This window comes from Semicossyphus pulcher, unplaced genomic scaffold (assembly GCF_022749685.1).
Source record: "Semicossyphus pulcher isolate SPU_LCO1_2020_fin unplaced genomic scaffold, fSemPul1.0.p SCAF_12, whole genome shotgun sequence".
NCBI classification, from domain to species: Eukaryota; Metazoa; Chordata; class Actinopteri; order Labriformes; family Labridae; genus Semicossyphus; species Semicossyphus pulcher.
This window is the reverse complement of record NW_027211626.1, coordinates 13,787,782-13,809,272: the sequence shown is the minus strand read 5'-3', so window position 1 is coordinate 13,809,272 and position 21,491 is coordinate 13,787,782. Positions and strand designations below refer to the sequence as shown.

The 21,491-nt window shown below is 40.4% G+C and overlaps 4 protein-coding genes across 4 annotated transcripts in view; 1 reads left to right on the top strand and 3 right to left on the bottom strand.

The window, feature by feature from the left end:
- Nucleotides 1–413: 413 nt before the first annotated feature.
- dync2li1 (dynein, cytoplasmic 2, light intermediate chain 1) lies at nt 414–5,985 on the bottom strand. The gene is made up of 13 exons (XM_069659101.1): nt 5,904–5,985; nt 5,695–5,818; nt 5,553–5,587; nt 5,345–5,414; nt 4,928–5,016; nt 4,515–4,710; nt 4,073–4,141; nt 3,871–3,948; nt 3,620–3,699; nt 3,427–3,497; nt 3,185–3,282; nt 2,904–2,996; nt 414–581 (listed from the first exon to the last, which is right to left on the bottom strand). The coding sequence occupies exons 1-13, from the start codon at nt 5,915–5,917 to the stop codon at nt 519–521; spliced, it is 1,080 nt and encodes a 359-aa protein (XP_069515202.1). The 5' UTR covers nt 5,918–5,985; the 3' UTR covers nt 414–518.
- Nucleotides 5,986–6,653: 668 nt separating this feature from the next.
- Nucleotides 6,654–8,588, bottom strand: lyrm7 (LYR motif containing 7). The gene is made up of 5 exons (XM_069658246.1): nt 8,515–8,588; nt 8,250–8,322; nt 7,826–7,896; nt 7,230–7,311; nt 6,654–7,065 (listed from the first exon to the last, which is right to left on the bottom strand). The coding sequence occupies exons 1-5, from the start codon at nt 8,530–8,532 to the stop codon at nt 6,995–6,997; spliced, it is 315 nt and encodes a 104-aa protein (XP_069514347.1). The 5' UTR covers nt 8,533–8,588; the 3' UTR covers nt 6,654–6,994.
- A 70-nt stretch (nt 8,589–8,658) lies between these two features.
- Nucleotides 8,659–10,813, top strand: hint1 (histidine triad nucleotide binding protein 1). Its single transcript, XM_069658245.1, has 3 exons — nt 8,659–8,799; nt 10,225–10,329; nt 10,518–10,813. The coding sequence occupies exons 1-3, from the start codon at nt 8,689–8,691 to the stop codon at nt 10,680–10,682; spliced, it is 381 nt and encodes a 126-aa protein (XP_069514346.1). The 5' UTR covers nt 8,659–8,688; the 3' UTR covers nt 10,683–10,813.
- Nucleotides 10,814–11,498: 685 nt separating this feature from the next.
- cep170aa (centrosomal protein 170Aa) overlaps nt 11,499–21,491 on the bottom strand; it is a 29,159-nt gene continuing 19,166 nt past the window's right edge. Inside the window, exons 11-21 of the mRNA XM_069658247.1 lie at nt 20,038–20,130; nt 19,325–19,442; nt 17,674–19,224; nt 17,449–17,499; nt 16,117–16,384; nt 15,729–15,909; nt 15,085–15,252; nt 14,893–14,981; nt 14,657–14,750; nt 14,511–14,562; nt 11,499–14,335 (exon numbers count right to left, since the gene is read on the bottom strand). Coding sequence (XP_069514348.1) covers nt 14,010–14,335; nt 14,511–14,562; nt 14,657–14,750; nt 14,893–14,981; nt 15,085–15,252; nt 15,729–15,909; nt 16,117–16,384; nt 17,449–17,499; nt 17,674–19,224; nt 19,325–19,442; nt 20,038–20,130 — 2,991 coding nt within the window. The 3' untranslated portion in view covers nt 11,499–14,009. The remainder of the gene's footprint in view (nt 14,336–14,510; nt 14,563–14,656; nt 14,751–14,892; nt 14,982–15,084; nt 15,253–15,728; nt 15,910–16,116; nt 16,385–17,448; nt 17,500–17,673; nt 19,225–19,324; nt 19,443–20,037; nt 20,131–21,491) is intronic.

Genomic DNA, 21,491 nt, shown 5'->3' with positions numbered 1-21,491 from the left:
GCAGCGTTAATCTGTTGACTTGGATCAACTCATGTACATTAAAGTTAAACATACAAGTGGTCCTGATATTAAAAAGCACAATTCATCAACTTGCTGATTTAAGACAAATCTCAACCTCAGGTCCTGGACGTCTTAAAAAAGCAGTTTCTGTCTGGAACAAATATTTGCACTATTGTCAAATTAATTATTTGTATATAAATGTAAACACAAAGCAGCACATGTAAATTATAAATCATTAGTTCGATTAAAATTAAATAAGTAAGTAAGCACTTAAACGTCTCCTGTGTATGGCAAGTATTACTTTTGTGTTTAGATGTTTTCATTGTAATGTGCAATAAAAAGGAGTGGATTCCTATTACAATAATACAATAGTTTATTTTTAGAACATTTACTTTTATCAGTATACACGTATGAATTGTGAAGTAATGTAATAAAAATGACACAAAAAGTTTATGTTGTATTTACATTATTATGTGGTGTGTGTGTGTGTGTGTGAACATAGCGTAGCGGATTATCTCTCATGTCTCCAGCTCCAGCCCTTTCCATGACTTAGATGCATTCCTCTTATACTGATCCAACTCCTGAAAAACAGATGTAGACAGGAAGTGAGAAATAAAATTACACTTTTTTTTAATTCGAATGAAGTACAATGAAAAAGTGCATGAAGTTCCTCAGACATACTGTACACTGATAGTGCACAATATAATAAGTAAGTAAGTAAAGCTTTATTCATAGAGCACTTTTTCTAACAAGTGCTTCACAAACAGGAATTAAAAACATATAAACAAAAGCAAAAGGCAAAAATCAGAGTTAAATTAAACAAGGCAAAAAAGAAATTAGTAAAATGAAAACAAACTTAAGCACAGGACAGGAGTGGAGCGTTACAAGAAGGCTTGTCGGGGCTAAAACAGCAAAGGCACGATCACCTTTTGTTGTGGTATGAGAGCGCGCGATTGATAGAAGGCCGAGATAAGATGATTGGAGTGGACGAGAAGTAGAATATAGAACGAGAAGGTCTGAAATGTAACTAGAGGCGAGGTCATGCAGCGCTTTATATGTTAGTAACAGGATCTTGTAGTTTATTCTGAATTATACAGGAAGCCAATGGAGGGATGAAAGATCAGGGGAGATATGGGACAGACGACTGGTTCTAGTTAATAATATAGTACACTATAGTACACTATCGAACATTAATTCAGGCTTAAGCATGTGCTAGACAGATCGTCTAGGTAATTTCTATGTCTTTCTGTTGGTCAAGACATGTTTAAAGCAGGCTTGGAGAATAGCATCATGTTATGTAGAACTGATTCTACAGAAATGTTGAAACACATTTTGTCATTTTAGTATTTCTTAGCTCTATATGCGCTAATTATTTAATCATATATTTTTACCTGGCAAGGATAAACCCGACATCTGTACTTCACATCACCTTTCTGTATAATCTTGTAAGGTTTGGTTCTTTGACCTAATGGTTAAAACATTTAAAGGGTCTATAAGATAAGATGAGACAAGTTGTGCGTTTATTGATGAGCGTTTTCTTGGAAAAATATAAAAAATGTATAAACATTCCCTCCAGTGGTGTCTCAGTGTTGCTTTTCTTAGCCAGGTCTCCTTTAAAAAAGGATCTCTGATCTTAACGCCATAAATGTGGCACTGAATATACGATAACTCTTAAGAGAAAGACCCACAGGGCTCCTGCAGGTTGAAGCTCTTCAAGGCTGTTTCTCTAAAAACTCATGTTGCTTTGTTGGGATTTGTTGCCTTTCCAACCATAATTTTTCATTAGGAAATTGAAATATGGGAAAGAGTTTAGAAGTGGCATGTGGATTGGAGAAAATATGATCTCTTAGCATTACATAAAAGAGATTTTTCATGAAGGACATCAGTGTTCAATCTTACCTAACGTGCAAACAGGCCTCCACAAACGTTTCCTCTACACTCATTTGGAATAACCTTTCACCCTTTTTTCTCTCATTGGTGAACGAGACCAATAACATTCTGTGCCGTCAAATGAGCAGCATCAGGTGAGACTCAATCAGCGATAACAGGATAGTGACTTGAGCAGGTTACTGCAGTTCAAGTGCCACAGTGGCACAGGGGCAGGCCAGCGAGGAAACTGCTAATCTTTGAGGCCAAGAACACAGGATATATTACAACCTCTTAATGAGACCATAACAGAAATACGAGTAAACACAGGTTACTGAGAGGGAAAGGGTTACTATCGGTCATTACCCTCCTTTAAGACAGGTGAGAAGAAGACACAGGTCCTATGCAGCAGATCTCTAACGAATCGTGAAATCTTATTGGGCAACAGAAGGGTGACAACTGATTCCATTAATGTATTTAAGTGCCGTCACTTAACAGACGCAAGGTATTCACACTGTATATAAAGTGTTCTAAATAAGCATCATTAAAAATCCAAGCTGATCATCATGACGCCAAGTTAAGAGCCATGACACTGATTGCAGAGGCACAGACAGTCCAGAATCACAGGTAAACTACAAAGGTTCAATCAGTGCAATAGCAGTGCAGAGCAGATCTCTGCCGATGTGTCATGGGGCACTTGTGTGGGGAACCGCACCTTCCCTACCTCCCTCTAACCTCCAGAACAAATCGCACTCAACTGTTCCTCAGGGCTTCCTCACTTTCAAAGTGGTCGTGACAATTCAAGTATTTCAAGTAATCCAAAAGATGTTTAAGAGCTCACAGGAATAAGTGTGCAGAAAATGTATTTGCCTGGTGGGTCCTGTTGTATGCAAGATCAGTTGCGTACAGACAGCTACATACACACATGCAAGATTCCCCCCTGACTTCTGCCTAGAAGAGATAATGGTGGGTTTTTTTGCTTGTAAGGTAGTATAAAGTAATTCAACTCAAACATATGATTGGTCAAGATGCGTTACCTGGTCTTTCTGGGCTCTCATGGCATCAATCTGAGGCTCACTGTACCGTGGGTCTTTGGCCGGATCTTTCAGTTCTCTCTGCTCACTGGTATTCTGCAAAGAGAAAGTCAGTTAAATGTACAGACATGCATTTAAAATGGACTGTTGTTCATGTTAACATGTTTATTTCTAAGAAGAATGCTGTATTTTATGTACAGAAAGCGGATTTATTTGTGAACATGACAACAAATGTCATTATATATTACTAATAAAGAGAAAGGTGCTGTCAATGATTGAATTACATCTTGGGGGAAAACAAGCTCATAGACTTTCTTCCAGAGGTCCTTTGGGTTTTTGGCATGAAGAGAAGTTACGTCCACATCAGCAGCGGGAGGGGATCCTAATGAGAAAAAAAAGAAGATTATTTTAACACAATATCACATCCTCACACACTCTGTGTATCTTACAACACAGACTAGTAATAGCATTTTTATTTAAGTTAAATGCATCACTGCTTCTGGCCACAGAGCGGTGCTGTGCTCACCTATTTGGCTGAAGGAGTCCGAGCCTGCTGGAATGATGAGAGGCTTGGTGGAGTCACAGGACACTGTTTTCCTGATCACAACATTAAAGAAAACAATTATTATTAATAACATTAAAGAAACGTGTTTTAAAAAACTGAAAAATGCAAGTCATAGTCCATGTCCACAAGTAGTTCTCCTAGTTCTCCTCCTCACCCTCTGTCGAGACCGAAGGCCAGGTGAGAGAAGAAGCTCTTGGTTTTTGACATTAGGCTCTCCGACTTGATGCTCGTGAACTGATGACAAGATGGGGAAGAAGAACAGAAAAGAACTGAAGCAAAATGTAATAAAAGATAAGTGGAACAGCAGCAGTTGATTGAATTGATGGATACAACAGAAAGAATAATACAAAAAACAAAATTATATTAAGTGTAAAATTGTTGCATGTTTAATAAAACCACACTTACAATGAGAGAAGCTGCGTAGTAGTGGGCGACAAAACGCAGCGTTTTAGTAACCACTTTCCTCTTGTCAGAGTCAAATTCCTGCGATACAGATGGAAAAACAGTTACACCAGTGCTATTATGACTATAATTCACCAAACTACTTCTGTTCCTCAAAAAGTAATTTTGCTCAAAAGTAACATTAAGGTTGAAGCATGTGTTTTACCTGAAATATGTCATATTTGCTGCCAATGATGAGCAGAGGAACAGGAAAGGGACTGATCAGCTCTCTGTCCTGTTGACAGGATTTACAGTTAATGCACAATTCAAGCGCCATCTTACATCAGTACTGGACAAAGGCCTTAACACCCTTTATCTACAAAATAAGAACAATCTCTAAATAAATCTATAGACACTTTTTAAACTTCAAATGTGCAGTCTTAATAGGGCAGAGAAATATTTGCTAATTGTCACTCAATGGATGTATATATTATTATACAGTGTTTTGCCCATCTGGATTTTGAGAGTCACATTCATAATGATTCATCCCTCCCTCTCCTATCCACCTGTCGTGTATTAGATGTGCAACGTGTTCTTTTGTTATAAGTCACATTTCAATTTTTAAAATATAAACATTATGTAGGAACCTGAGGCAGGCTAAGTCTTACAGGAAAGTCTTTAGGCAAGACGCGTGCTGAGTGGACAGGCGTCTGGTGTTTGGCTCCAGGTTTGGCTTTCTGTGCTTGTTGAGCCTGGGAAGAGACTTTCTCCAATTGAGCTTGTGCTGCCTGTAGCAACTTTTCCAGGGTCCCCCACAGGGCATTTGGTTTAGACAAGTCCAGAATGAGGATGACAGCCAGAGACCTGGGAAAGACAAAAAGGACTATGTTCACTGCCAGAATACAAAAAAAGGTAATGCTATTGCAGTGAGGCTCAGACCTTGAACACACTTTCTTTAATGGCATAGACATTGATTTTAAAAATACATTCACATATCACACTCTATAATATATCAGAAAATTTCAACAGTGACATGTAAAAGACACATCCAAACAGGCAGGAAAGTGTGTAAGTGACCTACTGGATGCTGACAGGAGTGATGGGGATCTGGACCAGGTCTGACAAAGAGGTCCCTCCTCCCAGCTCCCATAGGTGGGCTATGTCTTTGGGCTGGCAGAGGAAACCACAAGCTTTGTCATTCCATGTTATTACAAGTTACACATAATTTGCAGTTGTATACAGATTCTACACTTCTGCACTTCTTACAAAAAGCTGTGTTATTACTAAAGTAAAGGGTGTCATTTAAACAGACCCGCTTTCACAGTGATTCTGGTGTTTTGTGCTCAATGTGCTGGAGAATTGGAAAATGTGAAGGTGGATTTTTAACAGCTCCTTTAAATAAAAAAAATGGTTTTATGTGGTCACGTTTTAGGAATTATTGATTAAGTGTCTTTATCCTATTCTGTCTCATGTGTCCAAAAACACTGGTCTTCCTTACTGTGTTGTGTCCTCGGGCCCGTCTGCCAAAAGTGTACTCCAGTGCCAGAGTTGGCTTCGAAGGTTCATCCCTGATGGATAAAACAAATGTTAAGTAACAACATAATCTTAGCAAAACATAAGCTTAGCTAAAGGAGGTTTAGGTTTAGCATGAGGCTATTTATGTTTATATGAGATTATAGCTGATTACCCAGCCCAAAAACACTCACCTGTCAAGACATCTGAGGAGAATTGACGTTTTACCCTAAAAGAAAGCAAAGGGTGAACTTAGCTGTAAGTTATATAGCTCTTTCCATGACAAAGGTGCTTAAATGTTAATGTTAGCTACTGTTTCCACGACGAGAAACAGACCCCAGCCTTGCTCCCCATCAGAAACACGGTCCTCTCGCTGACCGTCTCTCCCTTATCCTCCTCCCCATCTCCCGTCTCCCGTCTGTGGACCTCGGCCGCAGCCTGCTCCCATAGCGTGTCTGAACTTAAAATACGAGACAAAAGCGACATTATATTATAATACGATAATGTTACAAGTGTATGACATTTTTAAACAAACTCGTCCTCACCTTAATTTTGGCATCAAATGTGATAGTTTACAACCAAAGTTGGCAAGCTACGTTAGCTAAACTGCTAAAACTGAAGAAAGCCGTTACCAGCGTTGCCAGAGTAACGGCGGGCGCAATTTGATGATGTCATCGATTCTTCCTCATGGTGTATTGTGGGAAACGTGGTGCCTTCTTTGAGACAGTCAAGCAAAGACTGTATATAAAGATCTATCTATCTACGTATACAGTCATTGCTTTGCAATGGCAAAATCAGAACAAAGGAAAACATTTTGTTCCAACTTTGTTAAAACTGCAGTTTTCACTGCTATAGTTAACTTTGATCAAAGCCATTAGAGTCTTTAAAGGTCATATTCAATTATTTTTGTATTAAAAAAACTAAGCATGTCGTTAGTATTTTATGCTCATAATAGGATATAACCACCCTGTTTCCCTCACTACATGTTGTATGACTGCCTTAAAACATGTCTTGTTTTTTTGATTGTTTGCTCGTTCATGGATAAAATTTCAGATATGCTCCCTCAATAAAATCTTAGTCCATGATCACTGATACCTATAACACTTTGGTCAAATTCCCCCCATAAAATGTCATAATTGACTCTGGCAGATCCTGACAGCTATTGCAGCTATGCATTTTCTGAGAATTCAAATAGGGTGTTGTGGTTGGACAACCATCAGTTAAGATCCATCTTTTCATAATTTTCAGTGGTTTAAACTACTAATAAATCATGAGACAGTCTGGGAATACACCTCTTTATTCAGAACACAATAATTTTATTCAGTAGCATCATATTCTCCCAAGATGAACCATAAGCTAGTAAAAAGGCAGAAAACTTCTAAATTAAACGACAACACATAAATACTATATCTGAAATTATGCCATTTTGTTTACAGAATTCTTAAAGCAGAACAGCTGAGATCTTCAGTGGATCCGTAAAGGTATTTCTCCATGTGGTGATCTTGAATGGTCATTGTTCAGAAGATCCTGAACAACTTGAGATGGGATTTTTTGGCAAACCCTTCAAAATCCATATTGATGGTAATAGATGATAGTGAGTCTCTTTCTTGATATAAAAGATGTTATCAATGCTCCATCATGACTTTTTCCTGGGCTGGTCACAATAGGGTACATTTTCTAGTAGAAGGCTCTCTCTGGGTCTAAGCACTGTGAGAGACAGAAATGCAAACTTAGTGAGTACAAATCATGAGTACAAATGTGATCACTTAGAAAGAAGTCAAGATTCCTGTTGTATATCCTTTGCATACTCTTTTTACTTTCTAGCATGGTTCTGCATTGTAGAAAAAGAGAGGAAAGAAATGATGACGTACCGAGAGTATCTTTTCCTACATGTTCCATTTGTAACACAGTCTCTCGAAGAACAACTTCCACATCTGAGCCCATTTTTATCATCTGTGAAAACAGAAAGGTTATGAGAAGCATTATGACACTTTCACTTTCTGGGCACAGACAAAAAAATGCTGAAAATGCTGACTTATCAGCTTGAAAACTACACTTGAGCTTAAGTATTTAATGATGCTGGAGATACTTTCTAAAGCAATGATGCTGCAGGAGATCAACATATATAAAGCAAAATAATACAGGAATCAGTCCTCATTGTTATTGTGCTTGTATGCAATTCTGAGTCGTGACAGTTTCTAGAGAGTGCAACATTTTATTTGAACTAACATGCTGCATCCAGCAGCATCTTGCAAGAGGGCAATATCATTGTTTTGCAGCTTTTGCTTCTTTGTTTCACTTTTTCTTTAGGCCCTCTTCCAGACTCCTTGGAAAACATTTTAGGTAAAAAAAAATATTATGACTACAGAGCAATGAGATCATAAGAGTAAAATACACATCCATTCTTAAAATGCAATATTAGCAAAGGACGGACAAATCATATAAATATAAACATTTCATGTCTTACCTTTTGGATGTTTTCTTCTGAGGTTTCACTTTTGTTTTTCCGGAACTCCTCGTTGATCTTTAATCTCGCCGCTTTGTGGGAAGAAAAATCATTATGCATTTGATACTGCAATGTGCACTGTACACTTCAAATGTGTATATTTTGCCTACGTTGTATATATTTAGAAAAATGTACATATTTCTTAAATATCGTTTTTTTTTTAAATTTGTCTACTTATAGATTTTATTTTCTATCTAATATTAATCCTGTAATTGGAGCGTCCCAGCATAAGAATTTCACACAAGTGTACTTGTATAACCGGAGTGACAATAAACGTCTTGAATCTTGAATCAGAGAATGCCTTCAGCTGGCTAATGTTTTATAAGGTTGGTGAACATGGGCCAACAATGATAAACAGATGTTCATCTACTGAGCAAAAACTCACCTGTCATCGCATTTTCATCATCTTTGAATACAGCCAGCCTTGTTCTGTGCAGCGTTTTAAACACTCTCAGGACCTGTATTTATACAGACATTTAGCTTTTTAAGCACAGCGACAGCTTTAACTTGAACTGAAACAGCATTGTTTGGTGACACTTTCCGCAACATACTTCTTAGACCATGCAAACGTGTATTTTTTAAAGGAATCCAACAAAAGGAGAGAAAATAAACCATTGTTTTAATAATACTATTTAATATCCTGTTCTCACCTTCAAACGAGTACTCATGTTGACTTCTTCAGCTTCTTCCGGAATTGGAGAAAGAACCAACGCCCAACGACCAATCAGCGTAGACGCTAAAATGACGTGTTATTGTAGCCAATGAACGTTCGCTGTAGTTTCACAGCACCAAAAGCGGCGCTGAAGCCAGTTATCTGCGACACCATGGCTGATGAAACAACGAAAGCGCAAGTTGCCCAGCCGGGCGGAGACACAATATTTGGAAAAATCATACGCAAAGAGATTCCTGTTCAACTACTCTATGAAGATGACAAGGTATGCATTAAACGCTGTCACCTATAAACACGTCTGGGTGCACTGCTCCTCTGCAGTGTGTCTCAGCACCCTGCAGCTGACGTTAAGCTAATATAAGCTACGAGCTAGCTTTACCGAAACTAAAACTACTGTGTTTTAATGTAGGTCATTTATCACAATAAAACATTACATATAACAGTATGGTTGATCTCAGAAAAAAGGAAATTGATATAGGAAATACTGACAACATAAATCTTTACAATTAATGATAAAAACTTTGCGGACGTTTGCAAGGTTCCTATGCAAGATTTTAGTTTTTCTTCTGCATGAGTCTTGGCCGCTGCAGACAGTTGGCTTTCCATCGAGGGTATGGCACGGTTCATGCCAAGTCTTTCTGCAGCCTTTAAAGCCACTAAGTTACTGACTGTAAGCATATACAGTATATGTAAATATCTTTTTTATGGTGAAATCAGCAGTTGCTAAAGTATAGCTGCTTTAATACTGTACCAAATGAAAACCTCTAAATGTGAAACATAGTCCAGCCACAAGATAACACATTATTTATTCAGTCTATGGGAACACCCGGCAATTCACACTGGAGTCAAGCCAGCCTCCACTTCGAATAACACAGTCAAGCCAGCCGCCACGGTTTTCTGGAGAATTTATATATTGTTATAAATGAATATGGCTACAGGCCTTCTATCCTTAACTAGTTGTATGGAAGCGTATTGCTGTCACGCCGAAATAAATTAAAAAGATCAGTATCATGTTATAACGTGATAAATTTTATGTTATAACAAGATATTTTCATGTTATAACGTGAAACGTTTCACGTTATAACATAATCATTTATTGTTATAACATGAAACGTATCCCGTTATAACGTGAGAAATTATATAACATGAAACTGATGTTTGAGTAAGGAATCGTCTATCCACGTTTCTTTACTCAAACATCAGTTTCATGTTATAACAATATAATTTCACTTTATAACACGAATTACAAATCTTTTTCATTTATTTCGGAGTAACAGCAATTCGCTTCCGTACTACTTGCATCTGAGACCTTAAATGCAACAAGATGCCGATATTGTTTATTGTTTGTACAATGTCGGTGATGGATAACTGCAGCTTTTGAAAAGGCTCATATTGAGACATGTCATGTTGTGATTATGTCATAACCAAAAATTAAGGCAATAACACTATTTACATTACTGAACAATACTACCTTGTGTGTTTAGCCATCAGACTGTAAGTCTTGGTGCAAAGTATCTAAATATATATACAGTATGTGAGGAGGACAGCATATAAGCCATAGACTGTATAAAAAGATATATACAGTCATTGATATAAGCAAACACATCAACACCTTAAATTGAATGCCCAGTTGCCCACGTTGTCTGCCCAAACTTAATTTTTCTTCTTTTTTTCTTGTGTTGTATTTCAGTGCATAGCCTTCCCTGATATTGCTCCTCAAGCTCCCACCCACATCCTTGTTGTCCCAAAAAATCCAATTGTTCAGCTGTCACAAGCAGAGGAAAGTGATGCTGCAGTAAGTATGGATTGTATGATCTTTCTTGCTGGATTTTTACAAGACTTCACTGTGATGTCTTTTTCCAACAACTTTCTCTCAGTGACCACTAGAGGGAACCATTGACAGCCAACCTAATACATGTCTGTTTGTTATGAGTTGACAGCTTGTACTCACACATGCATTCATTCATTCTCCCTTTCTTATAGTTGTTGGGACACTTGATGATTGTCGCAAAGAAGTGTGCGGAAACTGCAGGCCTGTCTAAAGGCTACAGGATTGTTATCAATGATGGAGCGGATGGAGGCCAGTCAGTTTACCACATTCACGTCCATATCCTGGGTGGACGTCAAATGAAGTGGCCCCCCGGCTAACCTCCATCGCTGAGCACAGACCATCCTGCCATCAGTGTTCCACCAGTGCTGTTAAATCTTCACGTAATACGTTTGTTCTGTCAAACACAAACTGGAAATTCATCAACGATAATAAACCGACGTTACACCAACAGAGTCTTCTTTATTTTGACTAATTTTCTCATACCAGAACTAGTTTTTATGGATATAAAGATATCTTAAATGTGTTCATTGCAAGTACTGGTTGGAATACAAGCACTTCTGTTACCTTCAAGTGGCCTGGGGTTACTGATGTGAGGAGAAACCTGAACTATTGCAGTTTAAGACAGGTAATTGTGGGTCTGTGTACATTGTTATCAAGATGCACGCCCTATTTAAATAGAATAATAGTTCCTTTGTATTAAGTGTTGCATTTAGCTGAGGCTAGTTTGAATATGTTACTCACATTATACTTGTAATATATCTATATAATGCCACCAATAGGCTGTATGCAGTTTATGGTTTCTGTGTAAAAAGATTCAAACAATCGTGCAAAAGTTCAACAGAGTTCAGGCAACAAAAAAGGGAAGCTAAGCTCATTTCCATCTGAGACATGATCAATGGCCTAGATAGAAGACAGGAGCGCTGTTATTAGGTAAGAATAATAGGAATTCAGCCTGAATACAGAATGAACCCTTGCCTTTTCTTTGATTCAAAAGTACCTGCCAAGAAGTGGAGTGAGTGAATACAGTTTTCTTGTCCCAAGTTTTTTAATTTTTAAAAGCTGATCCGATTGAATTTATATTGTAACATCACCAGTTTATGTTAATGAAGCCCAGTCAAATGAGAACAGAGAAACAAGTGAATGGCTCTCTTTTATTATCAGTAAGAAACAATGCAGGTAGTTGGAACAAATATAAAACACATAAAACATCCATAAAATAATAAACAAAAAATAAATAAAACTGTTTTTTTTCTTTACAAAAATAACAAGAAAAAAATGGCAAAGAACACTGATCAGATGACACATGTAGAATTTCAAAAATAAACATGTACCTAGCATTCACAGTCCCCTAACTTCAGTTTTCTGATAAAACAGGGAGGAGGGGGGAAACAAACACGATTAGAGGCTTCATTTGTACAGAGAGAATAGTTCCAGAGAGGCAAGGCAGTCGATTCTGATATCAGGCAAAGTGATATCATTCTTTGTCAAGCCATTTGACATTTGATGCAGCCTTTGCTGCTTCTGCACTACGTCTGTATGAAAAACACCACAATCTGATGTGCAAAATAAGAATTTTTTTTTACATTGTTTTCTTTTAGTCAATGCCCTTCTATAGTCAAAATGGGCACTTGGAGGCATTGAAAAACATTACAGTACAGTATATAGAGAAGGAAATGAACATGTATTATGGTACCTAAATTCACTATTGCAAGAGTTTCTAAGTACTAATATACTGCCTTACTCGAGAACACAGACTATAAGCTGAAGAGAGACTTACTAAATGGTTAGTCTCCATAAAGTAACTAGAAAAGCAGCAAAGTCAATGAGAGAGGTTAACTATACTGTCTCTGCAATTCCATTGTATCAGTACGCTGGAACTTCCCCCCTTGGTGGAAATAGAAAAATGCACCTACAGTATATACACTGATATGAAGCCGTGTTACCAGCTCTTATTTTCGAAGATGTGTTGCACACAATGAAAATTAAAAACATTGGAAGCGCAAAAGGCCTCCTTGTAAATTGCCTAGTTTGTTTTAGTCAAACATTAGCTAAAACCAACCGCGGCAGCTTTTCTACATTTAGGGTTTGAGTGTTCTTGAACTCAAACTCGTCAGCGACAGTAAAAGAACATTTCTTTTAATGAGGTGCCTCAAAGCATTACAAAGTAAAGGTTTGCAATCTTCAATACCAGTATCTAAATATCATAAAATATTTAGTTTCAACAGTTATTTTCTTTGCTGATCATTGCTAGTTTAAAAATAATCACATCATCTGTGACTGATAAAGTAGAAAAAATCCAATTAGAAATCAAACAGTAGGACACTTGAGTGGATGTACTGCAAAAAGGGCACAGCTTTTTTTCAGGCCAAGAAAGATATGGCAACAATGATTTAACTAGTGTTTCATTATAATAAATACAACTGTTGAATCTTTGATTTGTTGACAGAAAGATGGTGTTGACATTCAGAGAAATTTGCAGAGGAAGGTGAGAGACGTATAAGACGAGCTGCATTATTTTAAATACAGATTCCCAAGATTTTGCACAACAGATGAATTTCAACATGGCTCGACTGTTGGAACATGACAATGTAATAAACTTGTTAACTTTGGTAAGTGATTTTTTTGTGAGAATTATCATTGGTTTCCAGAACGCTGTTACTACTGTGAAAAAATCTACCTTTCAATATTAGTACGATCACAGACACCAACTTTCAGGAGGAAAGCTCTCAGCTCTGTCCTGTACATGCTACTGGAGTTACACACTTTGTGTAACACTACGGGGAGATAGAGGAAGGACAAGACTAAAACATACAGGAGGAGGGGGAAACACTTGAGAACAGAAATGGGGAGGCACTAAAATTTTCTTTTGAAAAGAAGCCGTTATAGAAATGCATCGATGGACGGTTAGAGTTCTGACATAATGTAAAACATCTGCAACTCCTGCTTGATTTGTGAACAGTTTCAGGCATAGAAAGCATGTCTGTATGATGGTGTGGTTTGGCAGGGTGGTTCCTTAAGGCTGCTGAAATATTCTTTTATAAATCCTTGTGGTGTTCTGCATTATATAATTGTGTAAATAGATTTTGCAAGTGTTATTTTACAATGCATTCTGTTTATCCTAAATGTACTGTCATAAAGTCTTGAATATTATTTAAGGGGAAAGGGGCTGCTACTGTCCAGGATGCGTTTTAAGGCATGTCCTTAGTGTATGTAGGGTCCAGACACGTGGAGAAGGCAAGAGGAAAAGACTGGAGGAGAGAGGAGACTGTACAACCACTGTCCACTGAGAGAGCAGCCAGGTATCCTTCTGTCCATCGGGGAGTCGGCCAGTGAGTACAACTGTTTGATAAGTTGATGAGCTCAAAATGATTCTGTCCAAATTGTTAATTGGCTTATTTTTGTTTGAGTGTTTGTCCATAATGCATCAGGGTTTAGCGTGTTGAGTGAAAAGGTCAGTTGAAGCGCTTCATTTCCGGCCAGGTCTAATAACTCTTTAAAGTATGTTTATATTATACCCATAATCCTCGGCTGGTATCATGAGCAGAATGGCAACTGTTGAAATGTTCCTCCACCTGCTTAATGAACACTAATCATCAGCCACCTGCACTCCAATCCAGACTCGTGTTTATTTACAAGATTTCTGTTCACTTCTGTGCAATGGCCTCCTCTCCGCTCGGCCGTATGCGGTTGAAGGTCAGTCCTCCTACTCCTGTTAACCCTAAACCCATGCTGGGGTCTCTTGCAGTCGCCTCTGTGTTGGCAGAAGAGGCCTGAACCCTGGCTGTTGATCCTCCAGGACCAGGAAGGACCTCCGGAAGTGAATCTTTGGCTGCGGGCGCAGACCCAGGGCTGGTGGCAGAGAGGGAAGTTGTTTTGGCGGTTAGGGGCTTGGTAGGTGTGGTGGGGCTGGTCAGGCCGAGGCTGGCCAGGGCGTCCAGAGTCCCATCTGGGTCTACCATCACATTGATCACTGTGACGGGAACAGGAAGAGAATAGATGTGTGAATTAAAGGCCCTGAAACATATTTTCCTTGTTGGTTTCTAACTATTGTATGATATGGAACTCATTATTTTAGGTATGCAGAAGCTTGTTATTTCACACTGGTAATAGTCTGATTCTATGTGTGTATGAGTATGTTTCTATACCTTGAAGCTGCTTTTCAACTCTCTTCAGTTCAAGCAGAATTGAGGAGATCTCCTGCACAGAGAAAAACAACAGCCACAAATTGATTACTTACAATAAAACTGTTCTTCTTGTAATCTGACACTGTTCAGACAAATGGGGTCTGTACCTTGTTGGAGGTTTTCAGGAGTGGCACATCACTCTCCGATCGCAGTTTGTTCTCAATTTCATCCCAGTTTCTGTCCTTATCCTTGAACAAGATCCTGGGGACAATATAAAAGGACACATGTTCATTCACAGGGACTTCAGCAACCTGAAACAGTTGCATGCTGAGGGATTGATAGATAGATACATTTTAAATAAACACATATTCATGGATGGTTATAATTTAATGAGGTTACTTACCTGATTTTTCCTGCTGTTTTGTCAATAGAGTTTCTGATCTTGGAAGACAGCTGAGACACTGAGTGGAGCAGCAGGCTGTCCAACACTGCCTGGATACACAGAGGAAAATACATTTGACAAGTTAGAGTCAAGACAAGGATTGCCTCCATGTTTGTATATTTTTGATGTCATGTTTTCTGTGTTGCAACCTACCTCCTCTCGGTTCCAGGTTCGTCTCCTCAGAGCTCGGGGCTCCAGACTGTCCGGAGCACGTGGGCGGAGCTCCACTGGCTTGCCGTTAATCTCTGGTGCCTTATTGGTTGAAATGACAGGAGGGATCTTCCTGAAGTTGAGGCTTTCATCAAACACTCGATCCACCAACTGGGAAGAGATGTAAAGTGAGGAGAGGAGAAAAATAACAATCAAAAACTTCAAGAACTTTCTCCAGTGCTATTAATTATGTTTTGTTAATAGAGTTAAGAAAAGGTTTGTTAGAGATGAAGGTATTAGGAAGTCTGTCAGAGAGAGCTAAGCAGCTCTGAAGTTTTAATTGTCCAGCCAAAAGAATTTTAATCCCGTAATATTAAACTAAGTAAATCCTCTCACTGCAAAAATAAGAATACAAAAAATAAAAGAATGAAAGCGGAGCTAATGGGAGTTTAATAAATGAATACCTCTCACAGCAGATGAAAGCTTCAAAGCAAGAGAGGCAGCCATTTTTATCCAAGCAACACAGGAGGGATGGCAAAGGCTCAATGGAAGCACACACGCAGTAATGACAGAAGAAGAAGAAGAAAAACGGGCACCTTTCTCATGCTCTCCTGTATATCCGGCTGCGTGGGACGTGCAGGGCCTACCTCTTCCCGGGTGTCGATAGCCGATCCCGGGGTGGTGGCAGCGGTGCTGACGGTGGTGCTGGGCGCTGTGCCAGATGAGCTGACCGAGTCGATCTCGCCAGCCACATCGTGGATCTCGCGAGCCAAGATGGCCAAGTCCTTAGCCAGGTCTTGGCTGATCCTGCGCACACATGGGAATAACCTGTTAACCATCAGACAGATGGAGGAGTTCTTTAGGACACATGAACACATGCAACGTGCATACATAATAACATGGAATCACATACTGGTCAAGGTAAAAGTTAAGTTAATGACAGCTCTTAATAGACATTACATTTAATTATCCTTTTAAAACATTACATACATTACATCAACTAATAGTCTTAAACAGATCAGCAAAGATCAATACCTGGCTATCTCCTCGCTGTGTGCTGTCCAGTCTCTGATGTACTCCTCCTGCTCTTTCATGCGGTGTTTGACCCCACCCGGACCCGTCACCACGCTGGAGACCGGGCTCGAGGTGGTGCCGAGTCTCGAGCCGCGGTGTGGGACGAGGTGATGAGGCCGCACGTGGGAGCGTCCGCCGTGCTTTGGAGAATTACGGTTAGAGCCAAACTCTTCCTCTGAGGTGGAGCCGTACTCCGGCGGCAGACGTCTCCACCTGCTGCTACTGGACACTGTGAAGGAAGCGGAAGGGCAATGTGATCGTTTAGTCAATATTACTGTGCTTTACATTAATACATTTGTTATTCATGAAGTTAATAAATGAGCTTGTGAACAGAGGCTTTGTTACGGAAGCAGCCCTCAACCAATCCTGCTTTCCCCTGACAATCTTCATATATTGTGCAAGTAGAGGCGATAAATCTGTGTTCCGAGGCAAAAGATTATGGAGGAGTAGGGATTATTCTTATTATGGATTTAAATACAATTATTTCACATAAATCATTAAGATGAAATTTAGGTTAGAAAACATGTATTAATATGCAATGACCTTCATTTTAAAAGTAAAAATGGTGGGCTGCGATTAAGAAAGATTGGTGAAGCAAAGCACTTTTTTGTATCTTTTTGTTATATACGTTTTTGCTAATGAACAGCTTTAGTGATGAACATAAACAAACAACAAAGACAGCAGCAAACAGAATTTCTAAATAAGTTGATCTAAATGGTCCAACCCAGTCAGCCAACAAAAGCATCTAACAAGGTACAACAAACCTTGACAGTCATGGATATGTTAAGCTGCTTTACAATGGTCACACATCAGCTGCATTAATGTAGCTGAACCATGATGAGACTCCAGTGCTCTCTCAGTCTCTCAAGGGTCAAATGGGACAAAGTGAAAGTGTCAAGAATAAAAATCTCCACAAGGTGGAGCACTGTTCCAAAATCATTTGCTCATGGGTTTTGAAGCTGAGCTATGATGTTGTAAAATGTTCTGGCAGAAGTGAGAACGAGAAGAGCATCTGGGTCTTCATCACAGCATCACACGATGGATGTCATGGAGGAGACACAGGGTTGACATGGAAACATGCTAGAGCTGGGTCATTGTACTTTGCTTTCACTCACTAAAATGTCTATGTGATGCACTTATACTACATCTAAACTTTTTAAGTTTATATATGGCAAACAAATTTAGGATATAATTGCAAAATGCAAAATAACTTTCTACAGCTGAGACCCAGGTCGAACACACACACGCGAACACAGACTGAGGAACCAAGGCTCTACAGGTCTGGTACAGTACCCAGCTGCTCTTCCTCTGCATCCCCGCCCTCAGGTTCGGGCTGAGAGCTCTCTGGACAATGACAACCAACCACAATACAGTGGAAATGATTAGACAAACTGACACAAAATGAGATATGCAATGGTGTCGTTTTGGACTTAATCTTTGACCAACAGCAATGGACAATTTCCTTCTACTCCTTGTTCAGAACAAACCAGAATTTAGGCATGCAGTTGATGTGCTCACCTGTCGGCGAGCAGTACCCAGAAGTAGTGGTTTTAGTCTTGGTCTCATTCAGTTTTGACACGCTGTTGGCCCTCATCCTGGGTGTCAGCCTGTTCTCTGTTGGGGTTGATGAGCGCAAGCCCAGACGCAAAGCAGTCTCAGCTGACAGGCGGGGTGAAGAGGTGGAGCTCCGTGTCATTGTACACTCTGAGTCACTGCGGGCTGAGATAGAGCCCAGACGGTTCCTACGCGGCTGAGCCAGCATGTCCAATCTTGACAACCCCTTCCGACCGGATGGCGGCTTGGAGGTGGAGCTGGTGGTGGACACCTCAGAGGCGACTGACACCCTGTCTGCATCAGCTAGATCAGTGTCGGATGTATCTCCCAGCCTAGCGCGGCGGAGAAGAGAGGCTCTTGTGGGCCGCGGCGTAGGCAGTGAGGCCTGCTTGTTGAGGGAGGAGGCTGTGGCTGCCTGAAGAGTGCGGCTGGTTTTGGAGGTTCCACTGGTGGAGGTTTTAGCAGACCTGCTGTCGAGTTTGGAATGCCCCAAAGGTCCAGAGTAGGTCTCCTGGTCTGAGGAGAAATTGTCAGAGATGGGGAATGAGGATGTCTGGTCATCATCAGTGAGGTCCAGAGAGGGCTGGCGTCTGGAGGAGGCAGAGGAGGGGTGAACAGAGCGGCGTGCGTCAGTCCGGCTTGTCACCTCTGTAGTTCTTGTTTTAGACTTCCTTTCCAGGCGTTCACGGGCACTTGCGTTGTTGACGCTGGTCTTGGAAGTTGTGCTGATGTTGCTCTTCTCCCGGTGCAGGCTGCTGAAAGAACGTCGCTTTTGTTCACCTCCAGATAATCCTTTCCTTTCTGCCTCACCTGCAACATGACTCGCTGTGCTGGCTGTGTCCACATCGGACTCAGGAGAGATGGAGTCAGTCCGAGAAGGAAAGCCCGAACCCTTAGCAGTGATGCCAGTTTTACTACTTTTTTGGTCTAGTTTGTTTTCATCTCTCAGCTTGGCCTCCAGGAATGCCATGACAGCTTCAGTGTCCTTCAGGAGTGTAGCAGTATCCATGCTGCCCACAGAGTCACTGCGTTCGCGCCCATTACTGCCTCTGTTGATGCGAGGGATGAGCTCTGCAGGGACACTGGCGCTGGGCTTCTCAATCGTGAAGCTGCCCTGGCGTACCAGGGGTTTTCCAGACTTCTCTCCTACTTCTCCTCCTCCTGCTCCTCCTCCTCCTCCTCCTTTCCGCTCCTCTGACCTCTTCCTCCGCTCAGTGCTGCCAGAGGTCCGGACAGTAGCCTTGGATGGAGAAGAAGTGGAGCCTTGTTTCCGTTTACCGGTCATCTCAATGTCCCCAAAGGGAGTTGGGGACTCCCCGTCTCCCTTGTTCTCTTTTTCCTGGGGTTCAGTGTCCTGTTTCTCCCCAATCTCAGACCTCAGTCCCAGAGCTCTGGTGCTGGGTTTAGCCCGGGGGTCATCTACAGGGAGCTGGGGGAGGGTCCTGCGCTTACGGTCGGTTAGACTGGAGGAGGATTCACCTCTGCTGAGGGACGCACCGGACTCAAAGGCATCAGCTGCAAAGAAAAAAGGACACAGCACATTTAAGTTTATTGTATACATGTGAATCCTTCAAGGTAAATCCATTCGTGCTCTGAGAGTCAAGCGACTATGTACCTCTCTCTTTGTGCAGGAAGGTGGCTGTTTCTGCTCCTGAGCCCTCTGGGTCAGTCCTGGTGTGATTAGCTGCAAGACTTGCCCACTCAGAGACCCAGCTCGAGTCACCGGGAAGAGCCTAAAGGGGGCACAAGGGGGGATAGTTTGCAGGAATGAAGGGCTGTTGTATTAAAATAAAGTCATGTATTTGTATTAAGGCTGCTTGTGAGCTTAAATCCAACACACCAATGTAACCCTCATTTAAAAAGCTTTAAGACAAGATGAACAGTTGCTCATCATTTTAGTTGGAAAAGACACCTGCCATAAAAGACTGTATAGAAAGGCTGTCAGTGCTTATATACACTGTCCCCTCCCTCTTATGAAATTGCCTGGAGGGCACAGCACGTCTCTCCACATCTTAGTATGATCTAGGTCAGTCTGAGGGAGGACTAGCCTACTCCCATGAGCGCGCCAGGGGAGTAGAGTGGTCAAGCAATGGGAGTGACTGTGACTCACATTATAAAACTCAGCCATGATCTTTAGTCCAGCTCTTACACACACTACACTGGACCGCTGCGCATATTGAAACATTGGTAGTCAGAGGTCATTTTGTCATAATGGAATTTTTCTAATAAAAATGGAATTGAGAGTCACTGTGACAACAAGGGACAACTTCACAAAAACTTTAAAAACAGGAACTATAAACAAACAATCTGTCAGAGAAGGTTTTCTACCTCTTTCCCTGTCTCTCCTGTCTCCTTTCCTTTTACTTCTCCTTTAAGGTCTGACAGAATAGAGGAGTCCTGGTTCTGCTGCACACCAAACACCTACAAATATTTAGAAAAAGCAAGGGGTAAAAAAAAAAAAAAAAGACATGCTGGACATTTTCCTAAAGGATGACACATGCAAGAATCTTACTGCATTACGTATGTATGTCTGTATTCTCATACTTTTATTCTGAATGCAACCTAAATATATATGTTTTGCAGCAGCACACTTTAAAAGTGTAATGATTTAAGGTCATTTTATTCCACAGCTCTACTGATAAACCAAATTGAACTGAACAGAAGTAGATGCTGTTGAATTCACACAATCTGCAATTGATAGTTCAGCACCATGGCAACGAACAGGAATCACCCACACTTACTTATATAAACACTATATACAAAAGGCAGAGGGAATGAAAGCGGACAGACTGTGAGCAGTGTGCCAATTAGTGTGTCAGCTAATTACAGGAATTAGCATAACAACACTTCCAGTTTTGAGTGTAATGCACTCAGACTAACACGGACTAGAAATACATCCCGCTAATGATATCCCTGCTCCTCCTAAGAAAACACCTGTTTACAACATTTAAAGGGACATCTGCCTCTTTAAGATGTTATTTGAGAACGTTTGAAGAGTTTCTATGAAATTATCTTTATTGGCTACAACTTAACTTCCTTAAAAAAAAGTACATAAGCTGCCAGTCCCAACTTTGTTGTCTGGTAAGTGGCAATTTAAAAGTTGTGAACTTCTGTCTACCATAGTTCAGCGCTTTGTTGAAGCATTTAAAGGAAGTCCTTTTAATTCCTACCTACCTTACCTGTAATGATAGTCGGAAGTAATGTTAGCGTTTCCACTATTTTAAGCTTAGCCAGTAAATCTCACTATGAACCGAACATTAAACCTTCTCTTTCTAAGTGTAATGCTTTGCCACAGTACAGGGGCAGTAGTATGAAAATTATGGTGGTTTTTCGCACATCCCTGGAGCATTGTTTCATAAAACAGGCCAGTGCTTGATGGAGCAAGTCTCCACGGGCTATTACAGAAGCATTAGGTTTACCAACAGGACAGGGAAGATTGAGTGCTGGTCGAGCAGGGCAACAGAGAGGCAATAGCTTTGTTTTAGTGGCAACAACACAAACTAGTCCCAAAGGATCTGCTAACCCTAAAAGTGCCAACGAAGCAGGTAATAAAGAGACAATTAACCTTGCTCTGGTTTGTTTGTGTTAGTCAAATTCCTCTTTTTAGCGTCACTGCAGAGTTTAAATGATAACGTTGTCATTCTACTTGCTACTTTTATGGTTACAAATAAGCAAGTAATAAGACGGCACTTCTTTCTTCACGTTTTCTGGAGAAATTACAGCAATCTGAACTTAAAGACCTAACATTTAGTGAGCCGAATAACCTCCATTTGAACTTGCTA

Coding starts and splice junctions, on each gene's coding strand:
- lyrm7 (XM_069658246.1), bottom strand. Junction 7,897..8,249: donor TGATGAAAATGCGATGACAG/GTGAGTTTTTGC, acceptor CTTCCCACAAAG/CGGCGAGATTAAAGATCAAC. Junction 7,066..7,229: donor TGTAGGAAAAGATACTCTCG/GTACGTCATCAT, acceptor TGTCTCTCACAG/TGCTTAGACCCAGAGAGAGC.
- hint1 (XM_069658245.1), top strand. CDS start 8,689: ATGGCTGATGAAACAACGAAAGCGCAAGTTGCCCAGCCGGGCGGAGAC. Junction 8,800..10,224: donor TACTCTATGAAGATGACAAG/GTATGCATTAAA, acceptor GTTGTATTTCAG/TGCATAGCCTTCCCTGATAT. Junction 10,330..10,517: donor CAGAGGAAAGTGATGCTGCA/GTAAGTATGGAT, acceptor CCTTTCTTATAG/TTGTTGGGACACTTGATGAT.
- dync2li1 (XM_069659101.1), bottom strand. Junction 5,415..5,552: donor CTCCTCAGATGTCTTGACAG/GTGAGTGTTTTT, acceptor TTTATCCATCAG/GGATGAACCTTCGAAGCCAA. Junction 582..2,903: donor TGAGAGCCCAGAAAGACCAG/GTAACGCATCTT, acceptor TCTGTTTTTCAG/GAGTTGGATCAGTATAAGAG.